The sequence below is a fragment of the Poromitra crassiceps genome, assembly GCF_964638095.1.
Source record: "Poromitra crassiceps genome assembly, chromosome: 25".
NCBI lineage: Eukaryota > Metazoa > Chordata > Actinopteri > Beryciformes > Melamphaidae > Poromitra > Poromitra crassiceps.
The window spans coordinates 146,041-164,861 of NC_139649.1; the positions used below are offsets into that span (position 1 = coordinate 146,041).

At 44.3% G+C, this 18,821-nt stretch overlaps 1 protein-coding gene across 1 annotated transcript; it reads right to left on the bottom strand.

The window, feature by feature from the left end:
- Positions 1–863: 863 nt before the first annotated feature.
- Positions 864–17,967, bottom strand: LOC310798220 (ubiquitin-conjugating enzyme E2 variant 1-like). The gene is made up of 4 exons (XM_083660700.1): positions 17,926–17,967; positions 14,649–14,797; positions 9,951–10,076; positions 864–2,302 (listed from the first exon to the last, which is right to left on the bottom strand). Exons 1-4 carry the CDS (start codon positions 17,945–17,947, stop codon positions 2,156–2,158), a joined length of 444 nt encoding a protein of 147 aa, XP_083516826.1. The 5' UTR covers positions 17,948–17,967; the 3' UTR covers positions 864–2,155.
- Positions 17,968–18,821: the final 854 nt, after the last annotated feature.

Here is an 18,821-nt window from a genome sequence, read left to right on the forward strand (position 1 = left end):
TACTTCAGTAATCAATGGCACAATTTACCCCAACGTATTCTCTCCAAAGGCACAACTTACCCCGCACCGGGGGCAAGTTGTGCCAAGAGACCACTTTTTTAAGAATAGCCATATTTTTTTAACAGTTCATTTAAGATCCAAAGGGAGTGTTCCCAGTGGTGCACATCATCCTGAAATATATTTACATATTGTAGTTGGAGGCATTACTGTCATGCCCTCACTTTAAAGACACCTCAAGTAAAAAGTGGCACAACTCACCCCACTCTCCCCTATTCAATTGTGTTTTTTTTTTCTTTTTCAGGTGACCCTATTTGAATTCCACTGGGAACCACTGCAGTAAAGGGTTAACTAATGTAGGTGGGACCAACCTCTGCATATATAAAATAGCAGAGTCCTGATTGGCTCCTGAGAGGCTGTTTACAAATGAGCCACTAAACCCCAGCAACTTGTCTGAGCTGGAGATACTATTTGACTGCAGTAACAACAGACTTCCCGTCTCTAAATACCTAACATTCTGTTTAACATGGCATATTGTAGAAAATGATTGTTCAGACAAATCTATGTTCAATTTATTTATTTTATTCATCATTCCTAAAACCACAGATGACCAATTAGTCGACTATGATGCGGTGTCACTAGTGCTTTTGATCTACTACCAATATTGTGATGAGCATGGACTTCCTGGGGACTATTATACTGCACACTCTGAACCTCCTGTCCTGAACCATCCTTTCCCAGCATGATGGACTTCATGTGGACCATTAATTACACTGCACTCTGAACCTCCTGTCCCACCATTTTGGAACGATGCGTTGTGTTTGTAGTGTCCCACAGTGCCGGAGAATCACGAGACGAACACGTGCAAAAGTAATGACGTTTAATCCAAAACGAAACCATGCGACAGGTCACCATCACCCTGACTAGGATTCACACCCATTATAAAATAAACATCTAAAGCCAATAGCCATACATTGCATTCAGTGGGCATTCACTGTACAAGAAGATGGCTCCATGGAATTAACACAGGTCAGCCTTAGGATCAAACAAACCCAAACAAGAACCAAAAGTACAAAAAAGAAAAACGGGTGGGTCCTCCCTCTCCACACAGGCCACAGTACAGTGGTGATCCTGAAAAAGGTGCCGAGCACACCAAACCAAACGAGCGTTTTCATCATGTGAACAGAAAAGCATGTAGTAGCCCCCCCCCCTCACCCACTCCCCCTGGCTTTCTAAGAATCAATCAGCATCACAAAGCGCTATGAACCATATGGCACACAGAGGACACGTCTGAGAACATGAGTGATGGAGGCCGGGAGTGCCCTTGTTGCTGCTCAATGTCTTGTAGCGGTTTTATTCCCATGTACCGTACATGTGCTCGCTTTTTAAGAGAAAAAGGCCCGGCAAATTCACATCATCGGGATTGTGGAGACCGGATACTTGATTTGAGATCCGGGCAGCCTGGGGGAAACGAAAGCCAAAAAAACCATGTCGGGGGATAGCTTTTATTTTTTACAGCATACTGAGAGATGCCGAGGTCTTCTCGTTAGTTGGGGGGGGGGGGGGGGGGGGCGTTAAGAACTCAACAAGCAGAATGTGCTGAACATTTAACATCCATATCTCATCGGGTGGGTGGGGGCTTACGGAAGTATATTTCCGCCACGATGACACATAGTATAGTAAGGAGTAACTGTCACCGCCCTATGGAAGAATCTGGCACACACATACGATAGGTACACTCGGTACGATCATTTATGTTATTTTACAATCTGGATGCAGAACACAAAAGAGAATAAAAAATAAGTTCAGTAACATCATGATGTACAGTATTTTTTTCTCTCCATATTGTAATGTCTGGTCTGCATGGTGAGCGTTAAGGGACAGGCAGGGAGCGGGCTCACCTGGGCTTTCCTTCTCTGTCCAATGGGAAGCTCCCGAGGGACGAAGTGGGGGCGTGGTTTGAGATGAAGGTGAAGGAGGGTTGGGGGGAGGGGACTGAAAGTGGAAAAGTCAGCGTTAAGTTTGATCGTGTGCGGTGCTGTGTGTGTGTGTGTGGGGTGTGTTTGTGTGCGCGCGCAAGTTCATGATGGTGGGGTAGCAGCGGGTAGCCTCAGATGCTGTACACCTGGCCCTCCGGTGGCTGGGGCAGCAGGTAGCCTCAGATGCTGAACACCTGGCCCTCCGGTGGCTGGGGCAGCTTCATGTTCTCTTTGCACATCATGAGCCTCCTGAGCTCCTGCAGCACCATGCGGATGCTGTACGAGTTCTGCCACTTGGACAGCGTCGTCACCGCCCGCGTGTCCACCTGTGACGGCACAAACAACGTGCAAGAACAAACACAAAACAGATTGAGCGACGCAGGCTTCTCATGTTTCTCTGATGAATATGGTCAGAAGAAAGGTTAATCTATGCTTCCATCAGGCTTATATTCTGTTGGTAATGCATCATAACCCGAAATAAAGTGCAACCAGACTTCTCTAAGTGTCATTGACAGGGTTCCCTCTATATACATTTATACTATATATATATATATATATATATATATATATATATATATATATATATATATATATACATATTAGGGATGGGCATTTTAAGCAATTTAAATACTCGAGTACTCTCCTTCTATTATGAACGAGTACTCGAGTACTCGTGTGTGCGCGCGCGCGGGGGGGGTCTGTGTGATTACTATGGTAATGACGGAGCAGGGGTAATCTGCTGTGTGTGGGGCTGTTCACACATAACGTTTACATTTTTGCATGGAGAAAGCGCTACCTGGAGCATGTGAGGAGAGGGACTGACTGACTGTGATATTAGGTGAGGTGACGCTAAGCTAACGTCTAAAGCCTACCTCAGACAGCATCTCCGATGGTTGGATGGATGGCATTAGCGCTTCGGAGCGGACAATATTGTTGTGAAACAAGCGAAGGCTCAATTCCAATACATGTCCATTGTCCAGTATCATCCATTTTACTTCATGATCACTGTTACACTAACGTAAATCCACGGATTACAAGGTCCGGTGTTCTGCCAAAAAGTGAAAACTGACCACTGACCAGTGTGATTAACGTTACAGCTGCAGCTAAATAGTGATCACCATGAAACGATTGTCTCCCAAAAAGCGATTTTCTCCACATTTCTTGTGACTAACGTTATGGGAAACGACAGTGTAGTCAGTAAACTACTGCAAAGTTTTGAATCAGCCACCATTTTCGGGATGAGCTGGAAAACTTCTGGTTAAAACTTTCAAAATAATGTTACAAAAAAAAAAAAAAAAAGTGAATAGCTTAATTATGCACATTGGAGGAGAAAAGGGTATTTCAACGAACGAAGCAGGAAACCTTGTATCAAAATACTCATTGTGATGTTATATGGAGTGAAACTATGGCTGTAACGCATTACTAAAAATAAATAAGGTTACAACTTACGTTACAATAAGCATTTTATTTTTAAATCAACAAAGCGGATGACGTACGTGTACATTCTGGCTGACTTGACGCCCGTGCAGTTCATGCTGCCAGATCCACATAACGATGCATGCGTAGATTTAGACCATTTTTAAAGGGGTGGGGAGTTACTCGAGTACTGACGTTATGAGTAGGGCTGTGGCGATTCACTTATCTCCCGATTCGATACTATCACGATTCTTGGGTGCCGATTCGATTTATATTGCGATTCTTAACACGTTCACTGCCAATGACGAGTTGACTCGTCAAACACAATCCAACCGTTCACTGCCAATGACGAGTTGACTCGTCAAAAAATATATATATTTTTTTTGACGGTGCTACGTGGATCAATGCCCCCCACGTCTCCTATAAAAATATTGGAAGTATTGAATTAGTATAATCTATTTTACCGACCAACTAAGTGGCGACAGTGCTCTCCCGACAGAGAGAATGCCAACCAAAAACAGCCGCGGGAGAAAGCCATTCTCAAGGAAATGGCTTGGCGATTTTACAGTCATCAGTCACCAGACTCGCCGAGAGCGGCCGCGCCAGCAGAGCAGCACACCGAGAGCGGAGAGCGGTGCTGGCGTGGGGGATTGCAAATTTGCATAATAGATTATGGGTGAAACACACTTTGAAACACCCGCAGAAAGGCCAGAATCGCACGCATTCCGAAAACCCAGAAACGAACGAGCCTCATTCTCATACTGTAGGGGAAAACGCTTTCACGCTGCTGCACACGGGCGCACAAGGGTGGGGGGTTCCAAAAATAGATTGGGTGGGCAGCATAAAGCCTAGAATCACACAAAGCTTCATCAAAGCTCTCAACCGAAAATCCAAGAAACGATTGAGTCCCATCCACAGTCCACACTCGCCCCACTCGCCGACGAGGGGCCGCCAGAGAGGGAGGCTGCTCACTGCTCAGACAGGCAGGAGAAACTGGCTTGTGACAAACGCCACCAGACACGCCCACGGAGGGAGGAGTTTAAGGGAGAGGGTGTTCAGAACTATATTGTTCAGATGTCTGATCTCTCACTGATGCCAAAAATAAATGGTTAAAGTGACTGTTCTGCCTGTTTAATTGAATTTCACAAAACTGCGATTATCTCAGCTTCCTGTCTCAGACACTGAAACCATGCTGTACTCAACGGCTAATATCTACATAACTACTAACTCTACAAACTAACTCTTTTAGACAGAGAAAGCACACATTCTATTAGTACTTTTGTGAACTTCGTGTTCACAAAGTCCAAGCAGAAAATTATCCTCGGCTCTTGTAAAATGAGCCAGAATCCTCAAAAAACGGCTTGGCAGAAGCTACCTACAGTAAAAAAAAAATGGCTGGCAGTGAATGTGTTAAGTATTGCGATTCTACGATTATTGCGATTCGATATTACGATTTATTGCGATTTTTGTTTATTTTTTTCTTTTCTTTTTTCAGTTTGTTTGCTTTTTTACACTAGATTAGAACATGGGAAAAGTTGAATCATACACTAGAGACTGTATATTATATATCATGAGTAGGGCTGGGCGATATAGTTAAAAACAGGGGCGGACTGGGATCATAATTCAGGCCGGGCATTAGATACCAAGCAGGCCAGGCCGATATGGGCCAACGCGCGTGAAATTTGGGCCGTTTGAAGCCAGATTTGGGCCGTTTGAAGTCCAATTTTACAATGAGATGCACCCACTTTAACCCTGAAGTGTAATTATTACTTCAGACTAACTAATAAAGTAATAAAACCACTAGTAAACCAGTAGGCGGCGCCTGGCCTGCTGTTCAGTGAGTGGCCTGACTGCAAGCACCCAAAAAAAAAAAAAAAAAAAAAAAAAAAATTTTTTTTTTGCGATTATCGATTCTGGAATAAAAGATCGATCCAAAAAATCGTGACATTAAAAATCGCGATACTTAGGTGAATCGATTTTTTCCCCCACCCCTAGTTATGAGTACTCGAGTACCCGCGCCCATCCCTAATACATATATACAAATAGTGCTGCACGATTAATCTAATCGCAATGTCAGCACGTGCGATTACATAACCGCAAAAGTATGCGATTATTATTATTTTTTCACGTCTTTTTGAGTGTGTGTGTGTGTGAGCCTCCTAAACTAACGTTACACGCGACGCAGCAAACACACATTTCTCTGCCATCACACTGGGCATCAACACTAGCGGGAGACTTCTCCCATGCACTCCCGCAAATAAGTAATGTTATGCGCAGCAAGGTTACATAACATCTTACCGAGAGGGAGAGAGAGAACATCCATGATCGCTAACAGCGAGCTATGCTAATAACTAGCTAGCCGTGCAGAAACGCATGTAAACAGCCGTGTGATTAGTGAGAACATCAGTAAAATAAGGAGGGAGCTGCAGGTGCTTATGCAGAACTAGTGCACGATTAAGTGCACAGTGGGTAATGACCCGCTGTGATGAAGAACATAGCGAGATTAACAAGGTTGATAGCAAAACACTGTCGCAGCTGCCATCAGCAGCACCTCCAGGCTTCAACTAGCATTAGCCTGTCACATGACGCCTTCATGGTCCCTCGATAAAGTCTGCAGATGCATGTTACCTCACCACACTCTCAAGAAGCGTCACGTGAGTGTGGCGTTTAAGGCCATCTGTCGCTACAAAATAAATAAACGGGGTGTATCATTGTATTACTCGACAGACATGTAACTAACTTTGCCAGTCTGAGCCATCTTCTATGTGCTGTAACACAGTGCAGTTTCTATTTTTCTGGTGTTTCTTTTTTACATGTTTGGGACAGGCAAATGTCTCAAAATTTTTTATTTTTTTGTAAAGATAATTTTATTTCAAATTGTTTTATTTATTTAGTTTTAATATATTTTAAATTGTACCATATTTCATGTATTTTAGTCTGTGATACGTGAAACCGTGGTATTTTTGTCCAAGGTTATCATACCATCAAAAACTCATGCCGGCACATCCCTAGATACCTCTTCTTTATTATATCGCAATCACAATCGCAAATCGCAATATTGTCCACCATAATCGCTAATCGCACCTTTCCCCCAAATCATGCAGCACTATATACAAATGCAGGTATCTATTTTGTTGTTTGTAGATGTAGGTCTGCATGCCTGGGCCATTTGAAGGAGCAGTTTCTGCACCTGCTGACAGCCTGAAGGCTGCTTTATGCTCACCCTGCCGTGAAGGGGTGGAGCGAGGGCCGGGCGCGTCAAATGACGTAAATTTGTTGGGTGTGGTTATTCGCTACCTCCGTCGGGCGCTCGCCGTGTGCCTGATTTTTTTTCTCACAGCGCGTCCAACGCACGGCTTCTCTCCAAACATGGCCGCATTCAAGCCACTGAGCCCTGAACACTGAGCTGTGTTTTCCCCACATTTCTTGACCCATGTGGTAGGCTATAAACTTTGATTTGCAACTGTTCGTTTTTAGTCATTTCACCAAGTAAATGTGTTGTGTTGAGAGCATGATTTGAGAGAGATTAAAAGCAGCACAGAGTAGGCTATCAGGGCTGAGAAGTGAAACGGCTTTCAGTAAAAACAAGTTTGGTGATTTCATTCATGTGCTGATGTACGGTCGTTTGAGTGTGAAAGCGCACTCAGTACTGCACATAATAGCGTTTCATTGCGACTTTTCACGGGCTGTTCTCACTATTACCATTGTACAATACATGCTGATCACTTGGCTGATCACTTCTGATAGTATAATAGCATCTGCCCCAGCGCGAGGTCTGCACGGTGACTCGCGGAGCTCCACCCCCACGGAGCTTGCTCGAGTATAATGAGCCCTTGAGGATGAGGAGGAGCAGCACCTGCTGACAGCCTGAGGGTGAGGACGAGTATGGGCAGCCCTTCTGCTCTCATGCTTTCTTTTTCTTTCTTTCTTTGCAATTCCAGAAGCTTCCCATACTCGTCCTGACTCCTTTAGGACTTTCAAAATAAAACCCTTATAGAGAGCCGAAGGAATGAGTCGGGAAAACATCGATGCTAACACTCCCGGTTCTTCACTGTTTTCGCCTATGGGATTTTTGAATGGGTTTTTGGCGCGATGCTTCAAATCAGGTCTGTGGTTAACACAAGCTTATTCAAACGCGAACCAGTGTTCAGCAGGATAATCTTCACACATGAGGACCACTCTTGTGAGTTTTTAAGCTTTTACGTGCCGTTAAAAGGGCGGCTAGCTAGCAAACGGCTAAATGAGACTACACTGTTGAGTCGACGGGGATATTATACGTCAATAACTTCATCACTTCAAAGGACGAACGGAAATTCTCTTTCCCTCACCTGGTTCAGCCCGGGGTAATCAGTGCACAGCAGCGCACACATCAACAACACTCCAGGTTGAGTGGTGACGTGACGGGGAAGCCTATGCGACACTGTGTGTACCGTAAATTCCGGACTATAAGACGCACCGGTCTATAAGCCGCACCTTCAAAGGTGACTATTTTTTTCTTCTATAAGCCGCACCGGTCTATAAGCCGCGGGTGTTTTGATGTTTAATTACCATATGTAAGGCTTCGTGCACAGAGGGGATTGTCGGGAACAGATGGCTGTTTGGGGAAGCTCCCATTTATTAACATTTCAACAAAACAAAAGTCAGGTCACTAATCCCCAGACAAAATCACACATTGTGGTATTTTTTGTTTTTTTTACAGTGCACACAGTGTCCGCGGTGTGGTGAAAAGAGGGCAAGAGAGGAAATTAAAACAGAAGTTGGATTTATAGTTAGAAAGAGTGCTAAAGAAGAGAGAATTCCGTTTTTTATTTTTTTATTTTAGTTACTCACAGTACTATTGACCAGTCCAACTCAAAAGATATTCGGCAGTTTCACTTTGAGCTCTTGTTCCGCCGCTGGGCACACAGTGTCCGCGGTGTGGTGAAAAGAGGGCAAGAGAGGAAATTAAAACAGAAGTGGATTTATAGTTAGAAAGAGTGCTAAAGATAGTCCGGTCTGGTTATGACGAGTCTCGCTGGGTACAGTACGCCAAAGCGATATCCATTGACTCGATGATGCTGTTGTATGTTGCGCGTTTCTGTTGCACCAACGCGGAGAGGTCCTGCGGACGAAAAAGCGCGTACCCTCCCAGGTGAGGGGCTTCTTCCCCGCAGCCTGGAGGATGAGTTGACGGTCGGGCCAGCGGAGTAGGCAGATGAAGATGGCCCTCGGTGGCAGGCCGGGGTCTGGACGTGGCCGAGGCGCCCGGTGTGCGGGAGAAAGGAGGAGGAGGAGAAACCGCCACCTCCACAGCCAGCCACCTCACACACCCCAACTGTTTAATAGTGCCCGGCTCGCATGCCTCTCGGTCGGCTGGCCGGACAATATGCACCCCGCTGCAGCAGCAGCTTCGGGAGGTTTTCTCACTGTGTTCGGGACTTCGGCTCTAACTCGGCCAGATGGCTGGACACGAGTGAAACTCTTCACGGTTGCATTATTTTCTTTAGTGAGTGAGTGGATGGACTTCTGCACGTTTTCAAACTTGTTTTCAAGCTGCTCAAAACCTCTGAGCGATGTCGGACTTAATCGATAGTGTTTCACGGAGTAAAAGTTTAGCCCAAGCGGTGTATCTCCAGCCTCCAGCAGGTGAGTCATTTCCTCATTCATGGCGTGATTGCTTCGTCTTTTTCTTTCTGCTTACCTGTGTTGTGTTATGTTATGTTATGTTATGTTGTTAAAAGAGGGCAAGAGAGGAAATTAAAACAGAAGTGGATTTATAGTTAGAAAGAGTGCTAAAAAAGAGAGATTTTTTTTTTTTTTTGGAAAAAATCCATAGATAAGACGCACCGTTATATAAGCCGCAGGGGGCAAAAAAGGCCAAAAAACGGGAAAAAAGCCGCGGCTTATAGTCCGGAATTTACGGTAGTTCTGGATTAGCTTAGCACAAGCTTTTTACTTCTAGGGCTCGCATTTACGCTTCAAAACTCATGAAAGTGGTCCTCATGTGTGAAGATTATCCCGCTGAACACTGGTTCGCGTTTGATTAAGCTTGCGTTGCCCAGAGACCTTATTTGAAGCATCGCACCAAAAACCCATTCAAAAATCCCATAGGCAGAAACAGTGAAGAACCACCAAAAATACATCATCCCTACGGCTCTCTATGGTAACGTTATTCATTTTTGAGTAATGCTTTAGAACCAGTTTCACTCCATATGCAACAAGTATTTTGATACAAGGTTTGCTGCTTTGTTCGTTGAAATACCTTTTTCTCCTCCAACGTGCATCAATAGGCTATTTATAGAGTATTTTCGTTTAAATGACATTATTTTGAACGTTTTAAGCGGAGGTTTCCATTTTGTTTTGGCTGGCCTGACGCTGGGCAGCCGTGTGGAGGAGGGAAGGGGAAGAGAGCGCGCTGCAAGGAGCAACTGAACGCATTGAGATGCGACCTAAGAGTGTAAAAGCCGATCAGCCCATGCTGCTTTCCTGGGTCAAAGAAAACATGGTGAAAATGGTACTTTTGATATAAAAGCCTAGAATGTTGATGTTGACATTTAGTTGGGCAACTTGGAGACTTACCAGTCCATTTGAGTTGTGCACGCCATTCAGGTTGACCTTGGTCACAAAGCGGACAAAGGGGGGGATCTCCGGGTATCTGGGCCCACATTCTACCTTCAGACTGTATATCCTGTTTTCATAGATTGTCTGCAATAACAAAAGGAGGAGTTAGCGCACAGAGATCAAGTCACAAAGCAACAGCATTTAGATGGGCTCTTGCGTCCGTAATTCAGCGCATTTCCGGTTGAAACGGGATGTTGGGGTGGGACATAGACCAGACCTGCACATCCAAAGCGTCAAGGCCGCGCCCCTTTTTGGGGGATAGAAAGAATGAATAGCGTTGTTGTGATGGTATTTTTGCCATGTTTTTAGCTAGCATAGACAAAATACCAATTCATTAATTTCGGGTTCAAGTGTTTTTTTTTGTTTGATAAACATGTCTACTAATTATTTTGCGACCTTGCCCGAACCTGAACGGTCGAGATATATGAATAAATTAAGGTTGACTGGACTGTCGTCATGTCCGTTCAGCCTGAGTCAAAGAGGATTTCCGCATTCCCCCAAAAAGGGGCGTGGTGCAGTGCAGTGTTTCCCATACATAAAGGAATTTGTGGCGGGCCGCCACAATAATATTTTGACCGCCACAATAAGATGTTGACCAAAATTTTTTTTTTTTTTTTTTTTTTTACAGTGCACCTGAACGCAACATGCAAGATATCCGCTGAATAAGTGTCCAATAAATGTTCATGTCATTCTGGCCAATACTTCTGTTATAGCATTTCAGTCTGGAATATGGAATATCTTTCAATAATCTATGATTTAGCTGCTAAATTGTCAAATACCGCCATCTGCTCGCTACCCAGGCACTTATGTATGTACTTAACCTAACTAAATTAACCTAACTAACTATCCGGTGTGCACAACACTGTCAGCCTAAACTCCGGCTGACACCCCAAAAAAATTACAATCCGCTACAGAAAAATGTATATTGTTTGTTTATTAACACGTTCACTGCCAATGACGTATTAATCCATCAAAAAAAATCCAACGGTTCACTGCCAATGACGTATTAATACGTTAAAAAAAAATCGATTTTTTTTTTTTGACGGTGGGACGTTGATCTAACCCTTTTACATCTCTTATATAAGTATTGGACGTGTACAACGTGTACAACCCATTCCACCGACCCACTAAGTGGCGACAGTGCTTTCCTGACTAGAGGAAGGCAAGCAAAAAGCAGTGTGACGAAGCCATTCTCATGAAAATGGATTGGCGAAAACGCTTTCGTTTTCGCGCTGATTGCTGGCGGTGCGGGATTGTACATTTGCATAATAGATTACGGGTGGAACACACTTTGAAACACGCAGCATAAATATGACCAGAATCGCAAAAGCTTCATCAAAGCTCTCAACCAAAACTCCAAGAAGCGAGCGAGTCCATCCAGACTTCCTCAAAGAGCGGCCGCGCAGACAGGCACAGGACAGCAGCAGCAAAGCAGTGAGACTGGTGACAAGCTTGTGACATGGCCGCTGCAGCCAAGAAGAACGCCCACGGAGGGAGGAGTTGGAAGCAGAGGGGGGTTTCCTGCTGTTATGGAGGAAATTACTGTTCAAAACTATTGTTTAGATGTCTGACGTCTTACTGATGCCAAAAATGAATGGTTAAAGTGACTGTTCTATCGAATTTCACAAAAAGCCGTTTATCTCAAAATAATTTTTCTGACGCTGAAACCATGCTGTATTCAACTGCTAATGCTTACATAACTACTAACTCTACAAACTAACTCTTTTAGACAGAGAAAGCACACATTCTATTAGTTCTTTTGAGATATTGTGTGTTCACAAAACCTTAGCAGAAAAGAATCCTCGGGTCTTGAAAGATGAGCCAGAATCCTCAAAAAAACCCTCTGGCAGAACCTACCTACAGTAAAAAAAAATGGCTGGCAGTGAATGTGTTAACTGGCCCCTCGCCTTCTATCATTTCACAGCACAGTAATGATGACATGTTCTTCATAGATCTAGCCTTTTAATTTTGCTCTTAAGCTTTCTCAAAGTACACCAAATTCATGCATTTTACTTTAAAATGTTTAAAAAAAATCTCAAGGGGGGGCATGCCCCCGCACCCCCCTAGGGGGTCTGTGGTCCCCCACCACAAATACTCAAAATCCTGTGGGAAACACTGCACTGCGATGACGCGTTGCAGTTCTGGTCTATAATGTGGGGAGGGGCTTGTGTAAAAGTGGGCGGTGCTTGGACCACTATGAACGGTGAAATGCTTTGTGCATCAATTTCAGCTGTGAGGTAAAGAGAAGTTACAACATGGAAGGGTCAAGAATCCTAGTTGATTGGTTTGTAGCACAACACAAAACTAATATGCAACAGAGGGGTCATCCCAAGTCAAAACTAATATGCAACAGAGGGGTCATCCCAAGTCAAAACTAATATGCAACAGAGGGGTCATCCCAAGTCAAAACTAATATGCAACAGAGGGGTCATCCCAAGTCAAAACTAATATGCAACAGCGGGGTCACTGTCATCCCAAGTTGGCCAGCAGCAATATGAGCTGTTCATGGGGGTAAATATAGACACTCATGATGCACCTGCTTGGCATGTGTGTGCAGATATTATGTTCCCAGGTCATGTAATGCGCATGTTGCACGTCACGGCTTGATGAGATGATGAGATATACTTTATTGTCCCGAGGGAAATTTGTCTTGGGCAAAGTGCAATAGTTAAGTCAAGTCAAGTCAAGTCAAATTTTATTTATATAGCACCTTTCATACACAAGGCAATTCAAGGTGCTTTACAAAAAAAATAATCGAAAAAACAAGCAGCAAAGCAATGCACATATAAAAAACACATAAAAAACACAGCCGACAGTTTTAGTTAAAATATATACTCAAATTAACAAACATGAAACATTATTTCTGTTTTAAATAAGTTACAAGGCACTCTTCAGTATTATTATTACATGTACAGTCCATTTGTTGGAAATGTACAGGAATCTTTTTTTAAATTACAGGCCGAGAGAGGCAGTAGTTTAGTAGCAGTTAAAAGCAAGAGTAAACATAAAGGTCTTTAGCTTGGATTTAAAAATAGGCAGAGTAGGGGCAGATCTAATGTGTTCAGGGAGTTTGTTCCAGTTATGAGAGGCATAGTGGGAGAACGCGGCTTCACCATGTTTTGATTTGGTCCTCGGGACAATTAGTAGACATAAGCGTTTTAAAACAGATACAGACGACACATATTAGCAGCGTTTGTACATTCAATTGAAGCAACAGTCACTCACACTGTAGGTATAGCTGACCTAGAGTCAGCTTAACCATAGTAGGGAGAGAATTCAATGAATTAGAAAATAAATACAAGTAGAAACATATTCATCATGAGGCTTCCATTTCCAAGAGTACTACACTACCACAACAGCACCGTTACACTACCACAACAGCAATGTTACACTACCACAACAGCAACGTTACACTACCACAACAGCAACGTTACACTACCACAACAGCAATGTTACACTACCACAACAGCAACGTTACACTACCACAACGGCACCATTACACTACCACAACAGCAACGTTACACTGCCAGGACAGCACCGTTACACTGCCACAACAGCACCGTTACACTACCACAACAGCACCGTTACACTACCACAACAGCAACGTTACACTACCACAACAGCACCGTTACACTACCACAACAGCAACGTTACACTACCACAACAGCAACGTTACACTACCACAACAGCACCGTTACACTACCACAACAGCACCGTTACACTGCCACAACAGCAACGTTACACTGCCACAACAGCACCGTTACACTGCCACAACAGCACCGTTACACTACCACAACAGCACTGTTACACTACCACAACAGCACCGTTACACTGCCACAACAGCACCGTTACACTACCACAACAGCAACATTACACTACCACAACAGCAACGTTACACTACCACAACAGCACCATTGTCATCCAGAGGTAAATTCATGTCAGTCGGGGAGAGACACTCCAGAAGATTTTCTACAAAACATGATGGTAATTTATGACCATCTAAACGTGTTTTTCTTGAGTTGTGAGTTTAGATGGCCCTCCTTGCGACAAAAAAAAACGAATAATGAAAAGAATACTTACTTCATTTGATGGCCATGTATTTAGTTTTTAATAAATGGGCTGTATAAATACTTCATTCCTGAAATGCCTGGATAGATATGTGGGTATTAGATCTCTGAAATGCTTACCATTTTCATCATTAAAATTGAAATAGGAAAAGGGGAAATTAATGCAATATTCTAAATTCTAACATTTTGGCCCTGCAGATGAATGCCATTATGCCAAATTGGGATTTCAGACTTTCTTCTGTTTTCTGTTTCGTTTTTTCATTTGGCTTGTAAAATGATGATAATAATAATAAACATTTGGACAGCAATGGACACTAAACTGGGGTATTGAGCACAAATAATTAGGTGGGACGTCAGGCTCCACTGACCGATGACTCCGCCCTTACGCCAACCCACCAGATTCCCCAGTTTACTGTTCCAGTCTGCGATTGTGAATAAGAACATTGAACTGCTTAGTGTGACCTGGGCCCTGTGGTCTTAAAACGCTGATATTTTTTTCAAAACAAGAATATCCCCCCCTCCCCCCTTGTGTTGCTGGTGGTCTCACTCACCCCCCCCTACTCCCCCCTTGTGTTGCTGGTGGTCTCACCCTGGACGGGCCGAGGATCATGCCATTCCAGCGGGTTAGTGTCATGTCGTCGTCGTCCTCCAGGCCCCAGCTCACCGTACCGTCTCCCACTCCTTTCTGACCTTCCTCCAGTTCCTCCAGCAGCCGGAAGCTGCGGGGAACTTTAATGCCTTCGCACACACGCACGCACACGCACACACAAAACACACACACACACACACACACACACAAAACACAAGTTCAGATGATTTATTAATGTTATGTTGGCTAGGCTTGGGCGGTATACCCGGGTATTTAGATCATACGTATGATTTTCAATACCGTCAAAAATACTGATGCTCCTCTTTCTATTAAATTGAATGATGCAGAATGAGATGCTGCATTGGGGTGACGTTGCAGTGCACAGCACGTCAGGTGACGTTGCAGTGCACAGCACGTCAGGTGACGTTGCAGTGCACAGCACGTCAGGTGACGTTGCAGTGCACAGCACATGTCAGAGGGCAGTCTCTCTCTACTGGTGGAACAGGCAGAGGCAGCACTGTGCGCAGGCGCAGCTGAGCTGAAAGCTGAGAGAAAGATGCTGACTGAAGGTGCCATCTGATCTCTGGGAAGTGTGGTGCAAAGACACTACAGCAATGAGCCCCAAAGATGGAGACAGAAGAAAAATAATCTCTTAGATAACTACTCTACTCGTTAGAAGAATAGTCAACAGGGTGGTCGGTGTACTGGTAGAAACCACACACCAGTAGAAATCTGTGCTTTAGAATTGCCTAGCAGATGAGTCAAAGTAGTCTGGCCGAGAAGAATCTTTGGTTGCACGTCAGCCATCTGGACGCGTTAACATTCACACAAAGGCACCTGTGTGTGAATGTTGACGTAGCCAAAGCAGAGACAGTGAAAGTAAAACAGTGAAAGTAAAACAAGCACACTTCATCTCTGACCAAGCTACAGCCAATAGAGATGAAGAAGACGATGATGATGATGATGATGGGGTTTGTTTCCCTCAGGTTCCGAGATGTGAAGGACAGTTCTGTTGTTATTATTATTATTATTATTATTATTACAGTTCTGTTCTGGCCACAAGTACTAGAGATCCAAAGTCCCTCCCCTTCTGGGCGGGGCCTACACGCACCAGCGTACTGAAAAATATGAATGGTGGTGTGAAAGGCGACAGACAACAATTTTTTCGATCCTGTTGAATTGTGCCATGAGGTACACGTATATTATGTTTGTCAGTTTAAAAGATCACTTTGCAAGTCAAGGAAGTCACAGTTATAGACGGTTTTAACTTGACAACAAAAACATTCTACATGTAAATTGAACCCCCGCTCACTTCCTGTTGCAGTGTTTGCTATGGACATAAAAGAAAAAAAAACATTCAAGTGCAGGACTGACCATTCCGTGAAAACCGTCTATACAGCTGAGCAGCGAAAACAAAAGTAACGATGTCGAGTGAATATTTCTGCAGTTTGCCGAATGCTGAGAAAAAGGAAGTGCTGTGGGGTTGCGCTCTGGTGAAAACAGTCTATAAATCAGAAAGACGACAAACAACGAGTCGCATAAGTGACGTCCCTCCCGCCAGGCCATGTTGGTGTTGGTGTGACGTATATTGTGCGAGACGAGAGATGTTGTTGATTGAGCGGTTTCATACAAAACTAAACATTACGTTTCAGTTTTATGACAAGCTGCGGCTTTCTTGACATGCAAAGTTTTCTTTTAAATTGAGGGGGCAAAATCACGTGTACTTTATGGCACAATTCAAACGGGATAAAAAAACTTTCGTCGTTTCGAACTATCGTTCACCAACATTCATATTTTTTCAGATGCTGGTTCGTATGCCGATTGCTGAAGCAGGAAGTGCCGACATTGGCTCTCTATAGATTAGATGCTAGTGAGCAGTGTGTGGGGCGGGGCCATGTAGGCCTATAGGTTTTGTTCCAGCACATGCATAAGGATGCGTCAGCAAGCACTACTTGATGATGGGAGTATTGGGGCAGGCAAGCCAACTGGATTAACCCTGAGAGCTAACATAACACTGCATTCACGCCAGGGCGATGCTAAAAAACTAAAAGCCAAGCATTGAAATTGAATTGGCTGCCAAATGGATGTGAACAATGCAACCCCAAAGACAATCGTGTAAAGGGAATTTGCAAAAGTTTTGTGAGGTAACAAATAGAGCCCGACGGATATATCAGTCAGGCGGGCCTATATAACAAACACATGCAGCTTGTAGATTAGACAATATAGCGGGGACGTTTTTGGACATGATTGCTTGGGGAAACTCCTTTGTGCTATTTGAGCTGGGCTCATTAAATGCTGTCTGATTCCTGTTCTCTCTGTGGAGAACACATCTGGACAGGCAGACATGTTCTAGGCCTATGTGGAGTTGTGGACAACACATATGGCTGACCACCTGAATCATCTCCTTCCATCTGTGTAGTGTCTGTGAGGCGGAATGCACAGGTCACAGACCACATGTGACTCTCTGCCCGCACACATATGAGCCGTGACATATTGAAGACACAAGCTGACCTTTACAGTCAGCTAGAGAACATTTCATTTACAGACAATCTCAGTATTCTCTCGTTACAATGTCAGTCTAAAAAGACAGCGGCGGGCGGGGACAAAGTGTTTTGAGCAGTCTGCACCCACCATTAGCTCTAAGCTATTTGAAGGTTTGAGACATCAGGGTGTAGGTTCTGCTAGTTGCCTACTAAACTGTGTGAAGACGATAGTTCGGTTTCTCAAACACCGCCTGAACTACAGCTGCGCCTTGTATGAGTTCAACGAGCTCATTTTGTGCAATCATTCTGACATTCTCGAATGCCATGACTCTGCAGTTGTTGTTGGGCAGGGCTGTTCACTGCAGCCAACTAACGTTAACGATATCTAAGTTAGCCCAATTACTTCTAGATCCACCAAGCTCACCACAGCTGACAATGCTTTAAGAACTAGCTAACTAGCTAACCAACCGGCCCCCCTGAATAAACGTGAGCTGAAATCATATAAAAACTAGTGAGGTGAGCTGAGCTCTCCCCTCTGTTCTGCTAGCTTAGCTAGCTAACGATACATGGCTGTGTGCGGGACTGTGGGCCAGCCAGCTCAGCTACCAAGCTAACTTGTCGTTTTAATGGTAGCATGTGATTTCGAACAGCATGCTCTTCTAAGTTACAGTCAATGCTACGCCGTGGCTTGTCTGTTACACTATTTGTTACCAACAGCAGCGTTTCGGATGTTCTGCAAATCGTACACCATGAAATCAACGAGTACTGTCAGTACAAATGTGAAATTGGTTTACCTTCTCCGGCGGCGGCCGCCATATTTGTCACTGATCAGCGGGAGCGCGCACGTACGTACGTCGTTCTCTCTGCGACGCACTCCACCACGACACACCTGGTACAGCTATTTTCATGTTCTGTTCACTGGAAACCTGGCAAAATACATTTTGTCGAACCTGAACTCAACTCACATCAGTTATTAAGCCCGTCAGTTCTATTATGAGGACGCAGAGCAAAATGTGACATGGGGATTTCAAAACCCCATTGGTTAAAGCCAATACACTTGTGCCACCTACTGGACAATTTGAAGAGTGACTGCCTGGTCTCTCTGATCATGGTTAGTTTCAGGTATGGTTTGCTGCTGCCTGCTGGTCAGTGATCTGAGCATGCTCGGCCCTTGACGCGATGTGACGGGTGTGAGTGTGACGTCATAGAGGCGGCAGTTTAAACCACTGAGCTATATTAAATATTTGAGAAGAAAACCATTTATTTTTAACCAATTTATTCCCAGATTGATATGGTCAACAAACAGTTATACACAAAGTGGTAACATGCAGGTAATAAGGCAGACTTAATAATGTGGTGGACAAAGCCCGGAACCCTGTCTTTATTGTCACACAAACACACTACAACACATGCATGCGGCCACAACACACACTCATGCTGACGGTGGCCGGTGAATATGTCCTCTGCATTTGACCCATCCAGGCTTGTCCTTTCCTCCAGGGGGCAGGCCAGGAGCAGTGGTCGCTTTTTCTTTCCAGCGCCCGGGGACCAACTTCAGATGTTGTCGTCACTGGTCGGATGACGATCTTCTGCATGTTTTTAGTGGGGGGTTATGTACGGAGGAACCCCCTGGGGGGTACGGGGAGAACATGCAAACTCCACACAGAAAGGCCCTTTCGACGAGATAGCC

Excerpts from the sequence above, each read along its gene's own strand:
- LOC310798220 (XM_083660700.1), bottom strand. The coding sequence starts at position 17,947 with ATGGCGGCCGCCGCCGGAGAAG. Across the intron at positions 14,798-17,925 it reads GGCGGCCGCCGCCGGAGAAG|GCATTAAAGTTCCCCGCAGC; the intron begins GTAAACCAATTT and ends GTGTGTGCGAAG. Across the intron at positions 2,303-9,950 it reads TGCACAACTCAAATGGACTG|GTGGACACGCGGGCGGTGAC; the intron begins GTAAGTCTCCAA and ends GTGCCGTCACAG.